Here is a 19,005-nt window from a genome sequence, read left to right as displayed (position 1 = left end):
TGAAAGAAGCCAAAGAGACATAAAGGCCACAGTATATGATTCCATTTATATGAAAGATCCAGACAGGGCAATCTGTGGACACAGAAATATAGACTAGTGGTTGTGGAGAGCTAGAGGCAGCAGTGCTTATTTCATTTGTGCCTAGGCAGTAGCTCCCCAGAGTGCAAGTTTCAAGCTATTCAGCTTCTTTGGAAGCTTCTATAATGCATACAAGAAGTAAACACATCCAAAACAGGTAGGTTTAAAAGACAAATTTATCAGAGCACCTAGGTGGCTCAGTCAGTTGAGCATCTGGCTCTTGATTTTGGCTCGGGTCACAATTTCACACTTCGTGAGTTCGAGCCGCATATTGGGCTCTGCGCTGACAGAGCAGACCATTCTTGGAAGTCTCTCTCTCCCTCTCTCTATGCTCACGCATTCTCTCTCGTTCTCTCTCTCTCTCTCTCTCTGTCTCAAAATAAATTTAAAAACTTAAAAAAAGACAAATTTATGATAGTATATTTATGCTATTTATGCTCATAAAACATATATACTATTTTTCTAATGACCACTCAAAACATTTTTTTAAAATTTATTTATTTCTGAGAGAGAGAGAGAGAGAGACAGCGTGAGCAGGGGAGGGTCAGAGAGAGAGGGAGACACAGAATCTGAAACAGGCTCCAGGCTCTGAGCTGGCAGTCAGCACAGAGCCCGACGCGGGGCTCGAACCCACAAACCGTGAGATCATGACCTGAGTCAAAGTCGGACGCTTAACCGACTGAGCCACGCAGGCGCCCCTCAAAACATTTCTATATCTGTCTGCACAAAAAATAAGGTAAGTTATGCTAAGAAGAATGGGGGCCTCTCTGAGCAGATTTTTCTAATAATTTAGATTTTACTCAACTAACATTAATAAGAAAGCTACATGCAATTACTGAAATGTCTCCTTGGAGCGTGGCTTTTCCCCCCCAAGAGTTGTCTGCATAGTTATGATTCTCTCCCCAAGGATGGGCTAAGAAAGGACATGTCCTGGGGCGTCTGGGAGGCTCAGTCAGTTAAGCATCTGACTTTTGCTCAGGTCATGACCTCACGGTTCGTGAGCTCCAGCCCTGCATTGGGCTCTAGGTGGACAGCTCAGAGGCTGGAGCCTGCTTTGGATTGTGTGTTTCCTTTTCTCTCTGCCCTCCCCTGCCTGCACTCTATCTCTCTCTCCCAAAAATAAATAAACATTAAAAATTTTTAAAGAAAGAAAGAAAGAAAGGAAGGAAGGAAGGAAGGAAGGAAGGAAGGAAGGAAGGAAGGAAGGAAGGAAGGAAGGAAGGAAGAAAGGAAGAAAAAAGAAAAGAAAGAAAGAATGCGTCCTGACTACCCTGCCAGTATGACCAATATCTAGTACTAGATGGGAGCCAGAGGTGGAAAACGCACACTGCACAAATGTGCAACCAGACTTTGCACGATCTTAACACCTGACCTCAAAGGACGCAAAGACACACTAGCTCCAAATGAATTACAGGCAGGAGATGAACCAAACTGATGCAGAATGGCCCAGACCAGAGAGGAGTTCATTTCGGTGCTCTCTGCGTCACATCAGTGACCTCTGCCAGCTGGTTTCCACTGTCATCACAAAATGAGGACCGTGAAAATTTGAAGAATAAGAAAGGGAAGGGAAACTCTGCTGCACTTCATTTCCATTGCTTTTATTATACCACCACCATTCCTGGACTGTATCTTACTAAACACTAAACAAAGACTTTCCAGGTCAGGGTCTGATTTAATACCGTGAGGACTTTGGTTTTTCTTCGTTGAATTCATGAGGGTGATACCCTCTTAATTTCAACACTGTGGAAATAAAACATTTTCCTATCCACGAGCAATATCTGGATGTGGTGACATGCAGCCGCCTTTGAGGTATAATGGTAAGTGAAAAAAAGCACGGGCAAAACAGTGTGTATGATATGCTTTCTTCTGTGCAAATAAAAAGAAAACACACTCCCACACACCCATTCTCACAGGCAGAGTCGTTCAGGATTCAGGCTGCCCGAGCTCTGAGTCTTAGTCCTGCTCACACTACCTCTGGGGTTTTTGGAAGTCACTTAACTTTCCCAAGCCTCAGTTTCCTCATCTCTAGTATACGGGTGATAAAAGGATATATCTCATAGGGCACGAGGAAAGATTAAATAAGCTAATGTATGTCAAATAACCATGTATGAGTGTTGGCTACGATTAGGATTCAAATTATTTTATGCATGGACATTTTATGGGCATGTTCAAAAGAAACTGCTAATTCTCGTTGCTTTCAGAGAGAGTCTTTAGGGTCTTGAAATAACAGGAAGACTATTTTTTCTAACTCAGAAAGAAAAAAGCAACATGCACACTTCCTAGAAGTGAGCCATGAATGTGTCCCGGTGGTGTCTGCCTACCTGACACTCAGGTAGAGATCTATACCGGCCTCTGTCCATACGACAAGGCTGACCTTGGAGAGAGAGGGTTTGTTCCAAGAACAGATCCGTCATGGGAACACTCTGTCCAGACATACAACAAAGCCATGTACATAAAAGACAGAGCTATCCCTTATGCAATATGCTCCCTCCCGTGTCAAGGGGATTGTCAAAAGAGAAATAAAACAAATTATCAAGAGACAAACAAACAGCTCTGTCCCGTAGATAAGTACCTGTATGTAGAAAGGAATCCCAGCGCTGCGCCTCGTAGCACAGAGTTTAGATGAAGGATCACTGCATTTAATTTCCTCTAAAACGTTCCATAGCCAGCGTTCTGGTAGCTTTTGCAGACTCACATCGGGGCACCTAAAAGGCACAGATAATGATAGCAAACGTTTGCAAGAATCGGGTACCAAAAGATAAAAGTACAAACTATTAACGCATCAACATTGTTAGAAAAGAATAAATACCCTTACGTTTGGAAGGAGGAAAACTAAAAATTGTCTCCTTTTCTGCTTTTCACTTTCCTTCCTCTTTATGATGGGGCTTAAGCTGGGTCTGAAGCTATTAAAGATTCCATTTCTTACCAAAGCATATAAAGCATGTGTCTTGTCTGCAAAATGAGCTTAATACCGTGGCTTATAAGTATCACAGTCAAAATGTGAAGGTTACTGAAGCTCTTACGTAAGGTCACCTATACTGCAAAACTCAAGATTTCCAACAAAGAGAAGGTAACTTCATTACAACTTATGGTCAGCCTTTACAGAGATTATTTATATTCACAGAAAACACATTTTAAGGTACATTTTAATAATCATTTTCATGTCTCTCAAAAGGTGGCCTCCCATAAAATTTTCAACCAAATCCTGTGGAGAATAAAGCCAGTTAGTATAAAAATTCTTAGATTATTTAGACTTTGCTGTTGGTGGGATTCTGCTCTATTATATGAAGTTATTCTGGAGTGCTTAAGACCATTTAATTTTTAAAAAATTTTTAACCCTATGGCTTACCAGATTATATAACATTATCCTAAGAAATAGCAATATTCAGTGGTAGAGAGACAATTATTTTAGGAGGATCATAACTGGATTTGACTAAAATAAATATGTGAAAATAAAGAGATGAAGTCCAAAGAAAAAATACTCTTTTTTAAACTGAGGAAAACATTCTGCAGAAAGATTTTTTTTTAATGTTTATGTATTATTGAGAGAGAGAGAGAGACAAAGAGCAAGCAGGGGAGGGGCAGAGAGAAGGACACAGGACCTGAATCAGGCTCCAGGCTCTGAGCTGTCAGCACAGAGCCCAATGCGGAGCTCAAACCCATAGACCAGGAGATCATGACCTGAGCCGAAGTCAGACACTTAACTGACTAAGCCACCTGGGCATCCCGACAACTTCAGTTTCTAATTAAATATTCCAAATAGCAACTCAAATTTAGTTGTTTGTGTCTTGCATAAAGCAAAAAATATATAAATAATACTACTCTATACGGCGCCTGGGTGGCTCAGTCAGTTAAGCATCAGACTTTGGCTCAGGTCATGATCTCACGGTTCACGAGTTTGAGCCCCATTATCAGGCTCCTTGCTGACAGCTCAGAGCCTGAAGCCTGCTTTGGATTCTGTGTCTCCCTCTCTCTCTGCCCCTTCTCTGCTCTCTCTCTCTCTCTCTCAAAAATGAATAAACATTAAAAATTTTTTTAAAAACAATACTACTCTAAAATTCTTTTTTTTAAATTTTTTAAATGTTTTACTTATTTCTGAGAGAGAAAGAGAGACAGCATAAGCAGGGGAGGGTCAGGGAGAGATGGAGACACAGAATCGGAAGCAGGTCTAGGCTCTGAGCTATCTGTTAGCACAGAGCCCGACGCGGGGCTCAAACTCACGAACCATAAGATCATGACCTGAGCCGAAGTCGTACGCTTAGCCAACTGAGCCACCCAGGCGCCCCCAAAAAATACTACTTTAAAGGAGACATTTTTAGAAGTTTGATAGGGGCCTAAAAATATTATTTCGGCCATAGGGGCACCTGGGTGTCTCAGTCTGTTGAGTGTCCGGCTCTTGATTTCGGCTCAGTTCATGGTCTCACAGCTGGGGAGATCAAATGCCCACATCTGGCTCTGCACTAACAGCACTAAGCCTGCTTGGGATTCTCTCTCCCCATCTCCCTCTCTGTCTCTCTCCTGCTCGCGTGCATATAAACACGCATGTTCTGTCTCTCTCAAGATAAATAACTAAACATTTAAAAATACATTATTTCAGCCATAACCATTATAACCAAATCTCCCTACCGCCAGCAGGCTCTGTGATTTTAAAGGTTTCCTTTTAGCATGGCTTAAAAAATTCACCCCACCCCTGCTTCTTCCCACTCACCCCCTCAGCCACCCACAATCTGAACTACGAGATTAAAAGAGATCCAAAGGCATAACAACCAATGCAAAGTGTGAACCTTGGTTAGATGCCCGCTTGCACAAAACAAATGTAAAAGAGATATCTTCAAAGAACAGAGGAAATTTATATGTACTGGGTATTATAGGACACCTAAGAATTATTTATAGGACGTGTCAATGGCATTATGCACATGGAAGAAAGTGTCCATATTGTCTAGAGTTGCATAGAAAAGTGCATAGGAGTGGAAATAACAAATCAGAAATGTACTTCATAACAGTTCAGCAAGCCATCACGGAAGGGACGGACGAAGCAAGTGTGGCAAAACTCTGATAAATGTTGAATCTATCTGGGTGATGGCTAATCGCAGTTCATTTTACTATTCTCTCTACTTTCATATATGTATGTTTGAGATTTTGGTATGTTTTTTATGTTCATATGTTATATATGTTTAAAATTTACATTTGAAACTTCTCATAATAAAAATAATTCATTCATATAAGGCTTGAAGTCTTTCATAATATAAATAGTCCTCCTGCACTTTTATATTTATAGGAATTGAAGTTACTTCCCATCATTGGATTTATCTCTCTTAAAACTTAACATAAATGCACGGAGTTCCATGGAATCATTTTCTAGTTTATTATGAACATTGCCAGCTTGGGATAATCCTCACACAGTTGCCCAATCGAAAACTGAAATCCAGAGGGCCCCTGTGAAGGGCTAGTGATACAGTTACAGATTAGTGTCTTCTTTTGTTCATTCTTCACTGTTTTTTAAGTATATTTGGATTAAAATACAATGGGTGAGCAGGGAGAAGAAAAAAGGAAAGAAAACCAAAGCAAAAGTCATCTTTCATGAAACAGTCATCCAAAAAAATGGAAGTCACAGAGGTGAATAAAGTTAAAACTAATTGATCTAAGATTACATGTGGATTTCACTGACCTACTCTCTTTCCCACCACAGGACGACCGGCCATGCAGGACTGGCGTTAAAAAGTGCTGCAGTCTAAGGTCAAATCTCCTGAAGGGAATCATTATATAGGAAAAACGAACCACTATATAGGAGAAAAGGAACTGTCAGAGATAAGGCTTTTTTTTCCTATTTCCTTATTTTCCTAGCAAGTGTGCTGAAATACTAGTACAATAAATACTAGTTAAGTAATGGTCCCCACTGTCAGTGAGGTGTGATTGGGTGGCTCCGTCGGTTAAGCATCCAATTTTGGCTCTGGTCATGATCTCACGGTTTGTGACTTTGAGCCCCACGTCGGGCTCTCTACAGAGAGCCTGCTTCAGATCCTCTGTCTCCTTCTTTCTCTCTGTCCCTCCCCCAGCTCATGCACTCACGCATGCTCTCTCTCCCTCTGTCTCAAAAATAAACATTAAAAAAAAAAAAAAAGTGCACCTCTCCTGGGTCCCCCTGACCTGGCACACACAGGTTCCACCAAAACCAAGCAATCTGAAAAGGCAGGCAGATCTGAGACCAGAACAGGCCACCTCCCCATGTATCACCCTTCCGTGTCTGAACTCAAAAGGGCTGGTGACTATAACAAATCTTGATCTAATTCTTTTTCCATCTCGATCAAACATTCCAGTTTGAAAGGTCACCTATGGTCTGGTTCCAACCCTCCTACTTGATTCTAACCTTAAAAATTCTTCCACTCTCCTATATAGACCTTCTGTTCTAGTAAGATTGGGCACTTTGTTGGTTCCCATTCTAACATACACGCTACACACACACACACACACACACACACACACTCCATATTTTCAACTAAGTATTTGCTTATGATCTCAGCACCTATCCCTATTCATACAAATTAGTAAAATTTCCTCCAAATACGACCTTTCTCAAAGCCTCCAGTATATTTCAAGCAACTACTAGGCACAAGGTGTACAAGGGGCCAGTACAGTGCCACGGAAGGGGCAGAGTATGAGGTGGACTCTGAGGATGTGCTGGCAGAATGGTGGAAAGCCCGCACCTAGGGGGTTGAGGAAGTAGGAGACGAGATGACTGAGGAAATACTTGAAGGCCCCAGAGGCAATTCCTTAATTTAGATTCTTGGCTAACGTAACTATAAACAATTAACCGGGCCTATTTATTCCTTCATGTGTTGCAAACTAAGACTAAACGCTCCTCGTTAATTTGGGGAATTTGAAAACAAAGATCCGAGAATACTCAAGGAGGTCAAATCTGGGAAAGTGCCGTCCCCAGAGCCCTGCCCACTGCCGAGGAGCCGGGAACCTCCGGAGCTCTGGGAAAAGCTCCGGGCACCAGCTCCTACCAGCAAGTGCGCACGATGCTTGCTCTGGAATTCCCCAGGATCGATCCAACTTTTCTGCAGAACCCTTCAGCTGTCGGGTCTACAATTTGGACTTTACGCTGGACCCTATTTCTCTGATTCCCTAGCTTCCCAGCTCCCCATTTCTCCCGGGCCAGTCCTGCCCCCACCACCATACCAGAAAATTGGTTCAATCACAGAACTCCTGCCCTTTTTACTAAAATGAAACGTGCTATATTTTTTTTTAAAAAAAGCGAACTTACACGAAAGCGTTTAAATTATCTTACTGAATAAAAAAATAAAAACAAATTATCATACTGAAAATATATTTGCCTACACTGGGGAAAGAAAAATAAACTTCTACTGAATGCCTGCTACACATCAGATACAACGCTAGACTTTTCACAACAACAGAGTATGATTCCCCCCAACTGACAGGTGAGACCGTATATCACAGTGTTTAGGAGGAAACAGTATGGAGACAAGTTTTTTAGTTTAAATCCTCGCTCTGCCACGTAATAGCTGTGTGATCCACGACGATGTACGAAGCCTCCCCATTTCTCGCTTTCTTCTATAAATGAAAGGTGTTGGGAGGATTAAATGAGTTTGTTTTGGTGAAACATTTAATACATTTGGAACAGGTTGTTTTCTAAAATTATTATCTATTAGTATGAGAAAAGCAAGCTTTAAAGAGTTTCAGTTCAACTGATAGAGATGGAATTGCTGGCTTACGTTTTGACAAGTGACGCCCTCAATACATATTAATAACAACCAAAATATGCAAAGAGAACTCCCAAACCAACTGGGCTCAGAAGCAAGATAATTATCTGGGTAGAACAGGATAGAAATTCGAAGCAGTGAGAGAGCTGATATCAGAGGTCTGGCGGGTTGCAGCTCCAGAAGCAGTAGGGATGGCCAGGAAGTCAGTTCCTGGGGAATAGCTCACCTCACTCCCAGGAAATGGGAAATGGCAGGGGCTTCCTCTCTTTCCCATGAGCTCCAGCAGTAGGAAACCCTGTGGGTCCAGGGAAACCTGGAAACAGGCTGACTACTAGGTTGGCAACAAGATCTGGACCCTTCCCAGTATTACTTTAGGTGGAAGACCCAAAACGTCACTATCTACTCTAGTTCCTCTGATAGAGAGGAATGAGCCAAAGGAGAATAAACAGATAAATGAAAAAGACTCCTAATCATATAGTCAGCAAGTCAAAATTCAAAGCACAGACATAAGTTTTATATTAAGAAAAACTATCTTAAAAAACAATAGTTTGAGCATAAGTTCATTCCACATGAAACTTAATTTTATGCAGCAGTCTGACAAAGATCTTTAAAAAAATGTTTAGAATACTCAAGAGATAAGAAATAACTTCTGTTTTTAAAAAAAGAGCATGGGATGCCTGAGCGGCTCAATCAGTTATGCGTCCGACTTCGGCTCAGGTCATGATCTCAGTTCGTGAGTTCGAGCCCCGTGTCAGGCTCTGTGCTGACAGCTCAGAGCCTGGAGCCTACTTCTGATTCTGTGTCTCCCTCTCTCTCTCTCTGACTCTCCCCCTCTCATGCTCTGTCTCTCTCTCTCTCTTTCTCAAAAATAAACATTAAAAAAAATTTTTTTTTTGAAGTGGAGGTAAGATAAAGACAATTTGAGACAAATAGTAAGCCAGCCTCCCAGAAACCCTCATGAAAAGAAATTTTCAAGAACATGCCTCTGCAAAGTTAAGCAGACTCAGAGCAGCCTCAATGTGGTATCTGCTAGACATCTCAAACTTAACATACACCAAATAAACTGCTGATCACCCTCTAATATTCTATTCTGCCCATATGTAGTATATGATGTAACATATGATGTAGCATATGAATGATACATCTTAGGACAAATATTTTGGAATCATCCTTTCTCTTAAATATCAAATCCAATCGGGTATCTCTTGTCTGTTCTTCCTTCAAATCACATCCAAATTCAGACCACTCTTTACTATGTCCACTACTCTTCAAGCCATCATCATCGCTTTGTTGAATTATAATCATATGGTAACTTCCTAACTGGTGTCTCTGCTTTGACTATTACAGTCTATTCTCAACACAGCTGTCAAAAAAAATCCTTTTATTTATTTATTTATTTATTTTTAAAAATCCTTTTAAAAGAATGCCATAATACTTTTTTTTTTCACGAAACCTCCAATGGTTCCGTGTTTTACTCAGAATAAAAGCCAAAGTCCTTACTATATCTTATACTATCCAGTCCTCATTACTGCTCTGATCTTATCTTTGACAAGTTCTTTCCTTATTCCACTCCTGTCACAAATGATTTACCTGCTGTTGCTTGAATACCGACCCCCCCAGTCCATGCTTCTCAAGACTTTGGCACCTGACCTTCTCTCTGCCTGGGACAGTCCTTCTCCAGCTATGCTGCTGTTGATTATAGTGCTCACTATGCTTAACAGTATGTTCAAATTTTGAAAGCTAATTTTTAAAACTCAGGTTTAAAAAATAGACAAATTGGGGCGCCTGGGTGGCTTAGTCTGTTAAGCGTCGGACTTTTGCTTAGGTCATGATCTCGCGGTTCATGGGTTTGAGCCCCGCGTTGGGCTCTGTGCTGACAGCTCAGAGCCTGGAGCCTGTTTCGGATTCTGTATCTTCCTCTCTCTCTGACCCTCCCCTGCTCACGCTGTCTCTCTCTCTCTCTCCTAGAAATAAATAAAACATTTAAAAAAAAATAGATAATTTATTTCCCCGTTATAAAGCTTGTGAGTGACATGGGGAGGATTAAAATGTAGATTGACACTAACGCCCTTGCTTAATAAAAAGGTATTACTTCAAGGTGCCTGTCTTAGATTTTGTTCCACATTTGGCTCAATCTGCTCATGACAGATATTCTATCAACTCTCTATTCTTTGCTTATGTGGATTTCATTCATTCATTTGGAGGGGCGCCTGGGTGGCTCAGTCGGTTAAGCATCCGACTTTGGCTCAGGTCATGATCTCACGGTTCATGGGTTCGAGCCCCGCATTGGGCTCTGTGCTGACAGCCAGCTCAGAGCCTGGAACCTGTTTCAGATTCTGTGTCTCCCTCTCTCTCTGACCCTCCCCTGCTCATGCTGTCTCTCTCTCTCTCTCTCTCTCTCTCTCTCTCAGAAATAAATAAAACATTAAAAAAAAAAAAAAAAAGACCTATCACGTATCGAGTGGTATGCTTGGTACTATGCTGTGCCCTAGGAAGCGGAGAGTAGAATAAGAATTCCAAATTACACATAATTCAGAAAGCAAGTTCCTGTGCTTTGGAGTATATTAACACAGTATACGGGTTTTTAGAAATTTACTTTCCCAGTCATATTTTATTCAGGTTATCCTGCAGATTGATTTCATTCCCTGCACATATACCATCAGAGTGGAGATTAGAATATTTTTCAAACAAACTGAGTGACATGGATGGAAAGCTAGATGGAGAATTAAAATATCCTGCAGAAAAACCACTCAGTGGATAACCTGCTTGTAACTGACTTGACATGAACTATGTCTCACTCATTTGGAAGTATTCCAATTCTCTTGGACAACTGGGAATATTTATGTCTGTTAATAAACTTTCCAACATTAACTGAATGACTCACCACTGGCCTAAAGAAATTATTTCACCTGTAAACACAAAGCAACTAATTTCACACTTTAAATGCAAAGTACATTTAAATTCAATACATGAAGCAAAATTCCAGAAAATTATCAAGACTCTATTGCCAGGAAACTAATTATGTGTAATCTCAACTGAGTAAAAGTTAAGCCTTTTGCCAATATCTTCATTTCCCAAATAATAATTTATTTACCAAGCTGTTATCACTAAGGGCACAAAAAGGAAGAAATTCCTTTCCTTTCCCCATAAACAGAAACTTTCCCTTTGCCAGGTGTAAGAGCGGCTCTAAATGAAAGTTCATTCAACTCTATAGGTTAATGGCCTGAGAAGAGTGAATATCAATAAAAACAAAGCTATTTATTACACTAATTGTTGATAAAATTTTTGCCCCTACAATGGTTCCTTATTTCACTTTCCTTATCTTTCATCTGCTAATAACTCAAATAATTCTGAATAATGCAAAGAAAAAAGGAGTTTGTTTTGGAGATCAAAACCAGAATTTGTCCCCAACCCTGATACAAAGCCCAAGATGTGTGTTTACTCAAGCTCAACATTATCCATCACCACCATCATCATCTGAGGGAAAACAGCTATAAACAATAATTTCAAAAAATAACAAACTCTTAATCTGGCTATTCAGAATAATCCACTTAGAACCTGAGAACAGTGTGTATCACATCAGAGTAAATGATATACAGGACACCAAGCGGGGAATAAATTGGTATTGGTCTGATATCCAAAACAAAGACAAACGCTTTGATTCCTACAGATGAAAACAGAAGAAACTGGAAAAACAAACAAACAAAGAGAGGGAGGCTTTCAGGGAAAGTAGAAGGATAATCCGATAAGTTTAGTTGTAAAGCAAACCTTTGGCTGCCTAAAACATAAAAAACCAAGTCAGACTACGGACTTTGAACTAAAGTGGGAGAAGGCTACACCCTTATACTTAGGGCAGCGTAGCCATTAGGTTACGAAGAGAAAAACCATCCACAGCTTTAAAAGAGGTATTTGCTTTCGAACAAATTTTCCACGCACTAACCTAAAATCATCTACTGATGATACTGAACAAGTGGATCTAAGATTCCAAGTACAGGTAAGAAAAGAGTCCAGAGAAAGCTAAAACCAACTTAGATATAGTATACTTTCTGGGAACAAAATCTTTATCTCCAGATACATATTCGTGTAGTTTCTCAAATGTTATCCAGCTCCTCTCCTCCGCGCAACTCCATAACACATATATATATATGTACTTTATCAGCTGATGATCTTAAAGCTACTAAGATCCATACATGTGGATGTCTGTTTGTACAATTCTCAAGATACCTTTTATTTTTACATCCATTTGGTTGGAGACTTTCAGAAAAGACAAATCCAGGGGACACAAAACCCAAAGTCCGTATCCTGACTCACAAAGTCCTACATATTTGAACAACCTCATTCAGCTTCATCTTTTACCATTCGTGTTCTTTAAATGCACCAAGGTTTTTTACATTAGCTATTCCCCCTGTTTTAAAAAGTTCTTCCCTCAGAAAGCTGCTGTTTCTTGTCATTCAGGTCTTGGCTTACATTAGCATTAAGAGGAAAGAGAGAGATGCCTCAGTGGCTCAGTGGGTTAAGGGTCTGACTTCGGCTTGGGTCACGATCTGGGTTCAAGCCCCGTGTCGGGCTCTGTGCTGACAGCTCAGAGCCTGGAGCCTGCTTTGGATTCTGTCTCTCTCTCTTTCTCTCTCTCTCTCTCTGCCCCTCCTCTGCTCACACTCTGTCTCTCTCTCGGAAATAAATATTTAAAAAAAGAAAGAGAGATTTTTCCTTACCACCAAACTATCACATCAGATTACATATTGCTATCTGGTAGTTTCTTATTTTTGCTAAACGCCCTGTAATACATAAACTCCATGACACCAGGGACACACTTTCTGTCCTACCCACTTCTCTGTTCCCAGCACCTATGACAGGGCCTGCCATCCAGTCAGGAGCTCAACAAATACGTGCTGAATAAATGAGCGACCCGTAACTTAGAAATTCTGTTAAGAGTGCCATTCTAAAAAACCAGGTTGACAAAGAAAGAGTGGTATGGTATCTAGAAAAGAATGTATGAACAGAAGTACTTTCCATGGACCAGGGGTGTCACCATTAGAACGAGCAGATGTCATTAATTGTTCTTCCCACTGCCTGGGACAGCCAGCTCAGTTAAAGGAACTTTTTTCTTAAAGTTTTCATTTATTTTTGAGAGAAAGAGGAGAGAGAGAATATGAGCAGGGGAGGGGAAGAGAGAGAAGGAGACACAGAATCTGCAACAGGCTCCAGGCTCCTGAGCTGTCAGAGCTCGACTCAGGGCTCGAACTTGCGAACCATGAGACAATGACCTGAGCCAAAGTTGGATGCATAACCGACTGAGCCACCCAGGTGCCCCTACAGGAATGTTTCCTTGGTCTTTCGTTTCTGCCTTGTAAATTATGTAGTTTATGTCTCTAATCCCAAAGATTAAGATGCTGGACTGCAAATTCCTCTAAGAACAAAAACCACGTCTTATCCATACTTTTTCTGTGATGCCGATCACAATTTCTTATATATAACAGGTGATTAATAAATTTTGTTAAACTGCTAATCTCTGAAGCAGTACGAATTTCCAAAAATATCTGGATTCTAGTGCCAGCCTGTTCACGAACTAGATCTGTGGCTGTGAACAAATCGCTTGATTTCTTAGTGCATAAGAATAAAAATTACATAATCACAAAATTGCTTTGAAATTCAATGAGATATGATTAACTGGGTTACTATTCCAAATAATGAAAGCAGTGACCCTAAATATTGTAAGTACCCAAAGCTCCTGATGAGAATGTCCCCCAAAACACTGAGCCAATCATGGCCTCAGTTCTCTGTTCAGATTCTCACATGTCCCACTTAGTTTTACAGAGTTCAAGGTTTCAAATTGAGACCCTAGCAATTGCCTCTAGGTTCACCGCAGTCTTGGACTACCAAAGCATACTCTCAACAGTCAGAGCGTTTTCTTTTTTTTTTTTTCTTCTTATAAATAGTTTATTGTCAAGTTGGTTTCCATATAACACCCAGTGCTCATCCCCACGAGTGCCCTCCTCCATGCCCATCTCCCCCCTCCCCCCCACATCCATCAGTGCTCAGTTTGTTTCTCAGCATTCAGGAGTCTCTCATGGATTTGCCTCTCTCCCTTTCCCCCACCATTTCCCCCCTTCTTCTCCCCCTTGTTCCTCCGTTAAGTTCCTCCCAATCCTCCTATACATGCAAACATATGATATTTGTCCTTCTCTGCCTGACTTATTTCGCTCAGCATAACACCCTCAAGGTCCGTCCATGTTGCTACACATGGCCAGATTTCATTGTTTCTCCTTGCCATGTAGTATTCCATGGTATAGATAAACCACATCTTCTTGATCCATTCATCTGTTGATGGACACTTAGGCTCTTTCCATTTTTTAGCTATTGTGGAGAGTGCTGCTATGAACATTGGGGTACATGTGCTCCTATGCATCAGCATTTCAGACAGAGCGTTTTCTAACCCAGCACCTGGCATACAGTAGATGGTCAAGAAACCTTTTATTGAATAACTAAGCAAGGACAACCATGGTTGGTGCCAGGGCCTGCACATTAGCTGTGGCTTCAGTTAGCCAAATAAATGGCGGGGGGGGGGGGGGGGGGGGGGGCGGGGAGACAAACACAAAAAAACAGGGGTAGAAAAGGAGGGCTGGAACTTTAAGGTTTCTCCATGGTGAAGCCACGGTGCCTATAAAGACACTATAGCCCAATCTAGAGCTCTGACTAGTCAATGAACCTTCTGTCTAGTCCTGGCAAGGAAAGATTACTTTATGAGGAAGTGATTTCAAAACTCCAGAGTGGCTGGTCCTTATGATAATGAAGGAATTGAATGGTAAAAGTGGCACCAGGCAAGGCTCCCAAGAACAATGCGATGACTCTGGCTGTTTGCTCTGGTTCTTCGTCACACAATCCAGAGGTCAGCAAGGAAAAGGGAAAGGCTCCTGAGCGACGCAGTTCTTGCTTCTCTGTGCCATCTCTATGCAGTCACCAAACACAGCCGTGGAGAGCACCAAGCCTTATTTTGGTAGCAAGCACCTCGCCACAAAGACAGGAGACATCCTCTTTGTCTGAAGGATCATTGTTTTATTTCACTCCCATGTCAGCTTAATACAAAATACACAGTGTCTTTCATCTTGAGTAGGTCATACAGACTGTAACTTTCTTATAAGGGATTCAAGGTTCTTCACAAGAAACTCTTACTAAATGCTATTAATTCACAAAACACTCCAAGGAGATCAGTTTACCATTCTAAAGGAAGTTGACTAAAAACTGATCCAACTTCCCGCAATCTTTCATGCCCCAAATCCCCAGACTTTCCCAACGAGGAACTAACTAGAAATCAGCACTGTGCAATGAGTAGGATGCTCAGAGCTAGAAAGAAGCCTCAGAAAGAGGTACCCTCTCGCCTTATCAGAGAGGACACAGCACTTGTCAGCAAGGCTGGTAGGTAGAACTCAGCTCTAATTCTTACCTCAACATTCCTTCCTCTAAACACTGAGGGAGGGGCGCCTGGGTGGCTCAGTCGGTTGAGCGTCCGACTTCGGCTCAGGTCATGATCTCGCTGTTCGGGAGTTTGAGCCCCACGTCAGGCTCTGTGCTGACACCTTGGAGCCTGGAGCCTGCTTCGGATTTGGTGTCTCCCTCTCTCTCTGCCCTCCCCTGCTCACACTCTCTCTCTCTCAAAAATAAACAAACCTTAAAAAAGCTTTTTGACTGAATTAACACTGAGGGAGATGGTGGTTGAGGGTGTGGGGTGGGAGGAATCAGACCATGCTGATTCTCCTGTTCCACACAGCCAGGAAAAAAGAAAGAAAAAAGAAAAATACTGACAGTTAGGGATGGGGGCGGGGGGAGCAGAGAGGAGTTGTTTTTTTGTTTTTCCTATTAAGTGCTATGGCCTCAATCTGTACCACAGAAATAAACAGGGCAGGCTATAGCTGGTGTTTAGGCCTTTGTGTTGTCTTGAGCAAATCACTGGAGCAAATTATTGTTATAAGCAGATTAGTCCAATTTCTACCCACAAAGCTATCTCACTCACAGTGGATAAGTATTCTAAGATAAGCATAAAACCCACAGACTGAAATCAAATTACATACGCTGTATACTCAACTAATTGGTCATTAGACTATTTTGTGCCAGTAAATCAGGTTCGCTGACTACAAAGTGGCTTTTCCAATGCCTTAATCCATCCACCTAAGTATGGTAACACAGAGCTATTTTTTTGTTGAGCTCTGGTTAGTTTTATTACTATTGTTAACTGAGAAACGTTACCTTCATTTCCTCAAGCTCTTTCAGTATGGTCATTTTTCGTAACTTAGAGATTTTCCAAATCTTCAATTATTTCATAAGCTAAATTCTCCACTCCAGTCATTCTTTGGTCAAACATTATGTTTATTATGTCAAGGTTCACGTTTATTATTTCCACTAAACTAAACAGGGACAGATGTGCAGGAAGGCTGGTGCATGCGCATGCACATTTTTAAAAGGTAATACAACCCTGAAGCATGGAGAAATTGGACAAAATGATTTGTCCAAGTGAGATCCACTGAGAAAGCTACATATCAACAAAAGTCATCTTAACCTCCCTCACCACCATCAAATATAGTTGAGGTTTAGTGCAGACTAAAACATCAGGGGGCTATTTTAAAGCCTGAGCTGCAGGCACAGGCAATAATGACAATGACCTAATCTAAATTGAATTACCAATAAGAAGGCCATAGGGAAAAAGCAAGATACGGTGGATTAAAAAAAGTGCTTAGAAGTGCAGATCAGATTGTCAGTGCTCTTAATATTTAATATAACCATTCCCTGAGATCAAGGAGAAAAAATTAATAAATAAAACCTTGGGACATCACTAACAGAGCTGAGATGGAGGTTACTCATTGAGAACAGGAATCCTCTATTGTTGTGTCTAAATGACTCAGTATCATTATGAGAATCTGTTTTTTTATTTTTTTAAATGTTTGTTTATTTTGAGACAGAGCATGAGCAGCAGGAGGGCAGAGAGAGAGGGAGACACAGAATCCAAAGCAGGCTTCAGGCTCTGAGCCGTCAGCACAGAGCCCGATGAGGGGCTTAAACCCGCAAACTGCAAGATCATGACCTGAGCCGATGTCGGACACTTAAATGACAGAGCCACCCAGCTGCCCCCATAATAGGAACTTTAAAAACAAGTATCAAAGTTCTACAAAGAAGGGAATATCTGACTCAACTATGGACTGGGCGTAAAAATAAAAACTTAGAGGCCAAAAACCAAAGACAGCAAGATTTAGAACTTAAATATTAAAACATCTTAGTTCTCAACAAGTCCTTACAATTCACTACGGAAATGGGAAATTTAAAAGATTTTCTCTGCATAAAAAGAATAAACATGGCTTCCCAGAGTGATTATTGCTTAGTTATTGTTCATTAATTATTAATGTTTTAAATAAAATTCATAGGACACTTAGGGATTTTAAAAAGTGTCTTATTTAGGGATGCCTGGTTAGGCATCTGTTTGTTAAGCATCTGGCTCTTGATTTCGGCTCAGGTCATGATCTCATGGTTCATGAGATTGAATCCCATGTCAGTCTCTGTGCTGGAGAGTCAGGCTCTCTGGAGCCTGCTTGGGATTCCCTCTCTCTGCCACTCCCCCACTCATGCTCTCTCTCTCTCACTCTCTCTCTCGCGCGCTCTCTCTCTCTCTCTCTATCTTAAACTAAATAAACGTTTTTTAAAAGTGTCTTACTACTTCTCCAAAGAGGACATCCAGATGGCCAAAAGACACATGTAACAATGCTCAACTTCCTTCATCATCAGGGAAATACAAATCAAAATCACACTGAGATACCACCTCACGCTGTTCAGAGTGGCGAAAATTAACAAATCAGGAGACTATAGATGCTGGTGAGGATGTGGAGAAAGGGGCGCCCTCCTACACTGTTGCTGGAAATGTAAACCGGTGCAGCCCCTCTGGATAACAGTGTGGAGGTTCCTCAAAAAATTAACAATAGAACTCCCCTATGACCCAGCAATAGCACTGCTAGGAATTTACCCAAGGGATACAGGAGTGCTGATGCACAGGGGCACATGTACCCCAATGTTCATAGCAGCACTCTCAACCATAGCCAAAACATGGAAAGAGCCTAAGTGTCCATCATCGGATGAATGGATCAAGACGATGTGGTTTATCTATATGATGCAATACTACATGGCAATGAGAAACAATGAAATCTGTCCATTTGCAGCAACGAGGATGGACCTTGAGGGTGTTATGCTGAGCGAAATAAGTCAGGCAGAGAAGGACAGATACCATATGTTTTCACTTATAAGTGAAAGAGGAGAAACTTAACAGAGGACCATGGGGGAGGAGATGAGGAGAAAATAAGTTAGGGAGAGGGAGTGAGGCAAACCATGAGAGACTCTGGAATAATGAAAACAAACTGAGGGCTGATGGAGGTGGGGGTGAGGGGCAGGGGGGTGATGGGCATGGAGGAGGGCACTTGTGGGGATGAGCACTGTGTTATATGGAAACCAACTTGACAATAAAGTATAAAAGAAAAAAACAGTGTCTTATTTAGCCACATTTGCCAAAGCAGATGTGAATAAAGGTTTGGATGTGATTGTATATTATGTCATTAAGAGTTGAATGACTTTGCCACTAAATCTTATACATTACAGTTTCCATTCATTTCTTGCCCAATCTCATATTCTTTAGAGACTTGGTCTTTCATTCTCCAGTAAAGTAGAGGAAATTATTTTTTCATTACTATAATTCAACTGTTCATAAGAAGTTTTCTGCTGAATTTAAATTGTAGTGGCTATAAGGTGCCTGTGTGGCTCAGTCAGTTAAGCGTCCGACTTTGGCTCAGGTCATGATCTCACAGTTTGTGAGTTCTAGGCCTGCATCAAGCTCTGTGCTGACAGCTCAGAGCCTGGAGCCTGCTTTGGATTCTGTGTCTCCCTCTCTCTCTGCCCCTTTCCCCACTCACACTCTGTCTCTCTCTCTCTTTCTCTCAAAAATAAATACAGATTAAAAAATGTTTTTATTGTAGTAGCTATAATTAACTGATGAAAGTTTAGATACATATTTAAATTACTTCTGTCTACCGTCATTGTTGAGGTCTATGAATCAGAACGAGCATTTAATGACAAAACCTGCTAAATGTCAGCAGTTGATTTTTTCAGGCCAACAATTGAAAACGATTGCAATAATTGCAATAAATAGCTATAGGCTAAGCTATATTTCAAC

The 19,005-nt window shown here is 41.1% G+C and overlaps 1 protein-coding gene across 5 annotated transcripts in view; it reads right to left on the bottom strand.

The window, feature by feature from the left end:
* The window catches only part of THADA (THADA armadillo repeat containing), a 319,486-nt gene that overhangs the window by 236,877 nt on the left and 63,604 nt on the right, over nt 1-19,005 (bottom strand). For all 5 annotated transcript variants that reach the window (XM_039232422.1, XM_039232420.1, XM_039232421.1 and 2 more), the window contains exon 23: nt 2,651-2,783. In XM_039232422.1, coding sequence (XP_039088353.1) covers nt 2,651-2,783 — 133 coding nt within the window. The remainder of the gene's footprint in view (nt 1-2,650; nt 2,784-19,005) is intronic.

This window comes from Hyaena hyaena, unplaced genomic scaffold (genome assembly GCF_003009895.1).
Source record: "Hyaena hyaena isolate Hyena2069 unplaced genomic scaffold, ASM300989v1 scaffold_64, whole genome shotgun sequence".
In the NCBI taxonomy this organism is placed as follows: Eukaryota; Metazoa; Chordata; class Mammalia; order Carnivora; family Hyaenidae; genus Hyaena; species Hyaena hyaena.
Note: the sequence above shows the minus strand (reverse complement) of the source record. Positions and strands in the feature narration are given on the sequence as shown.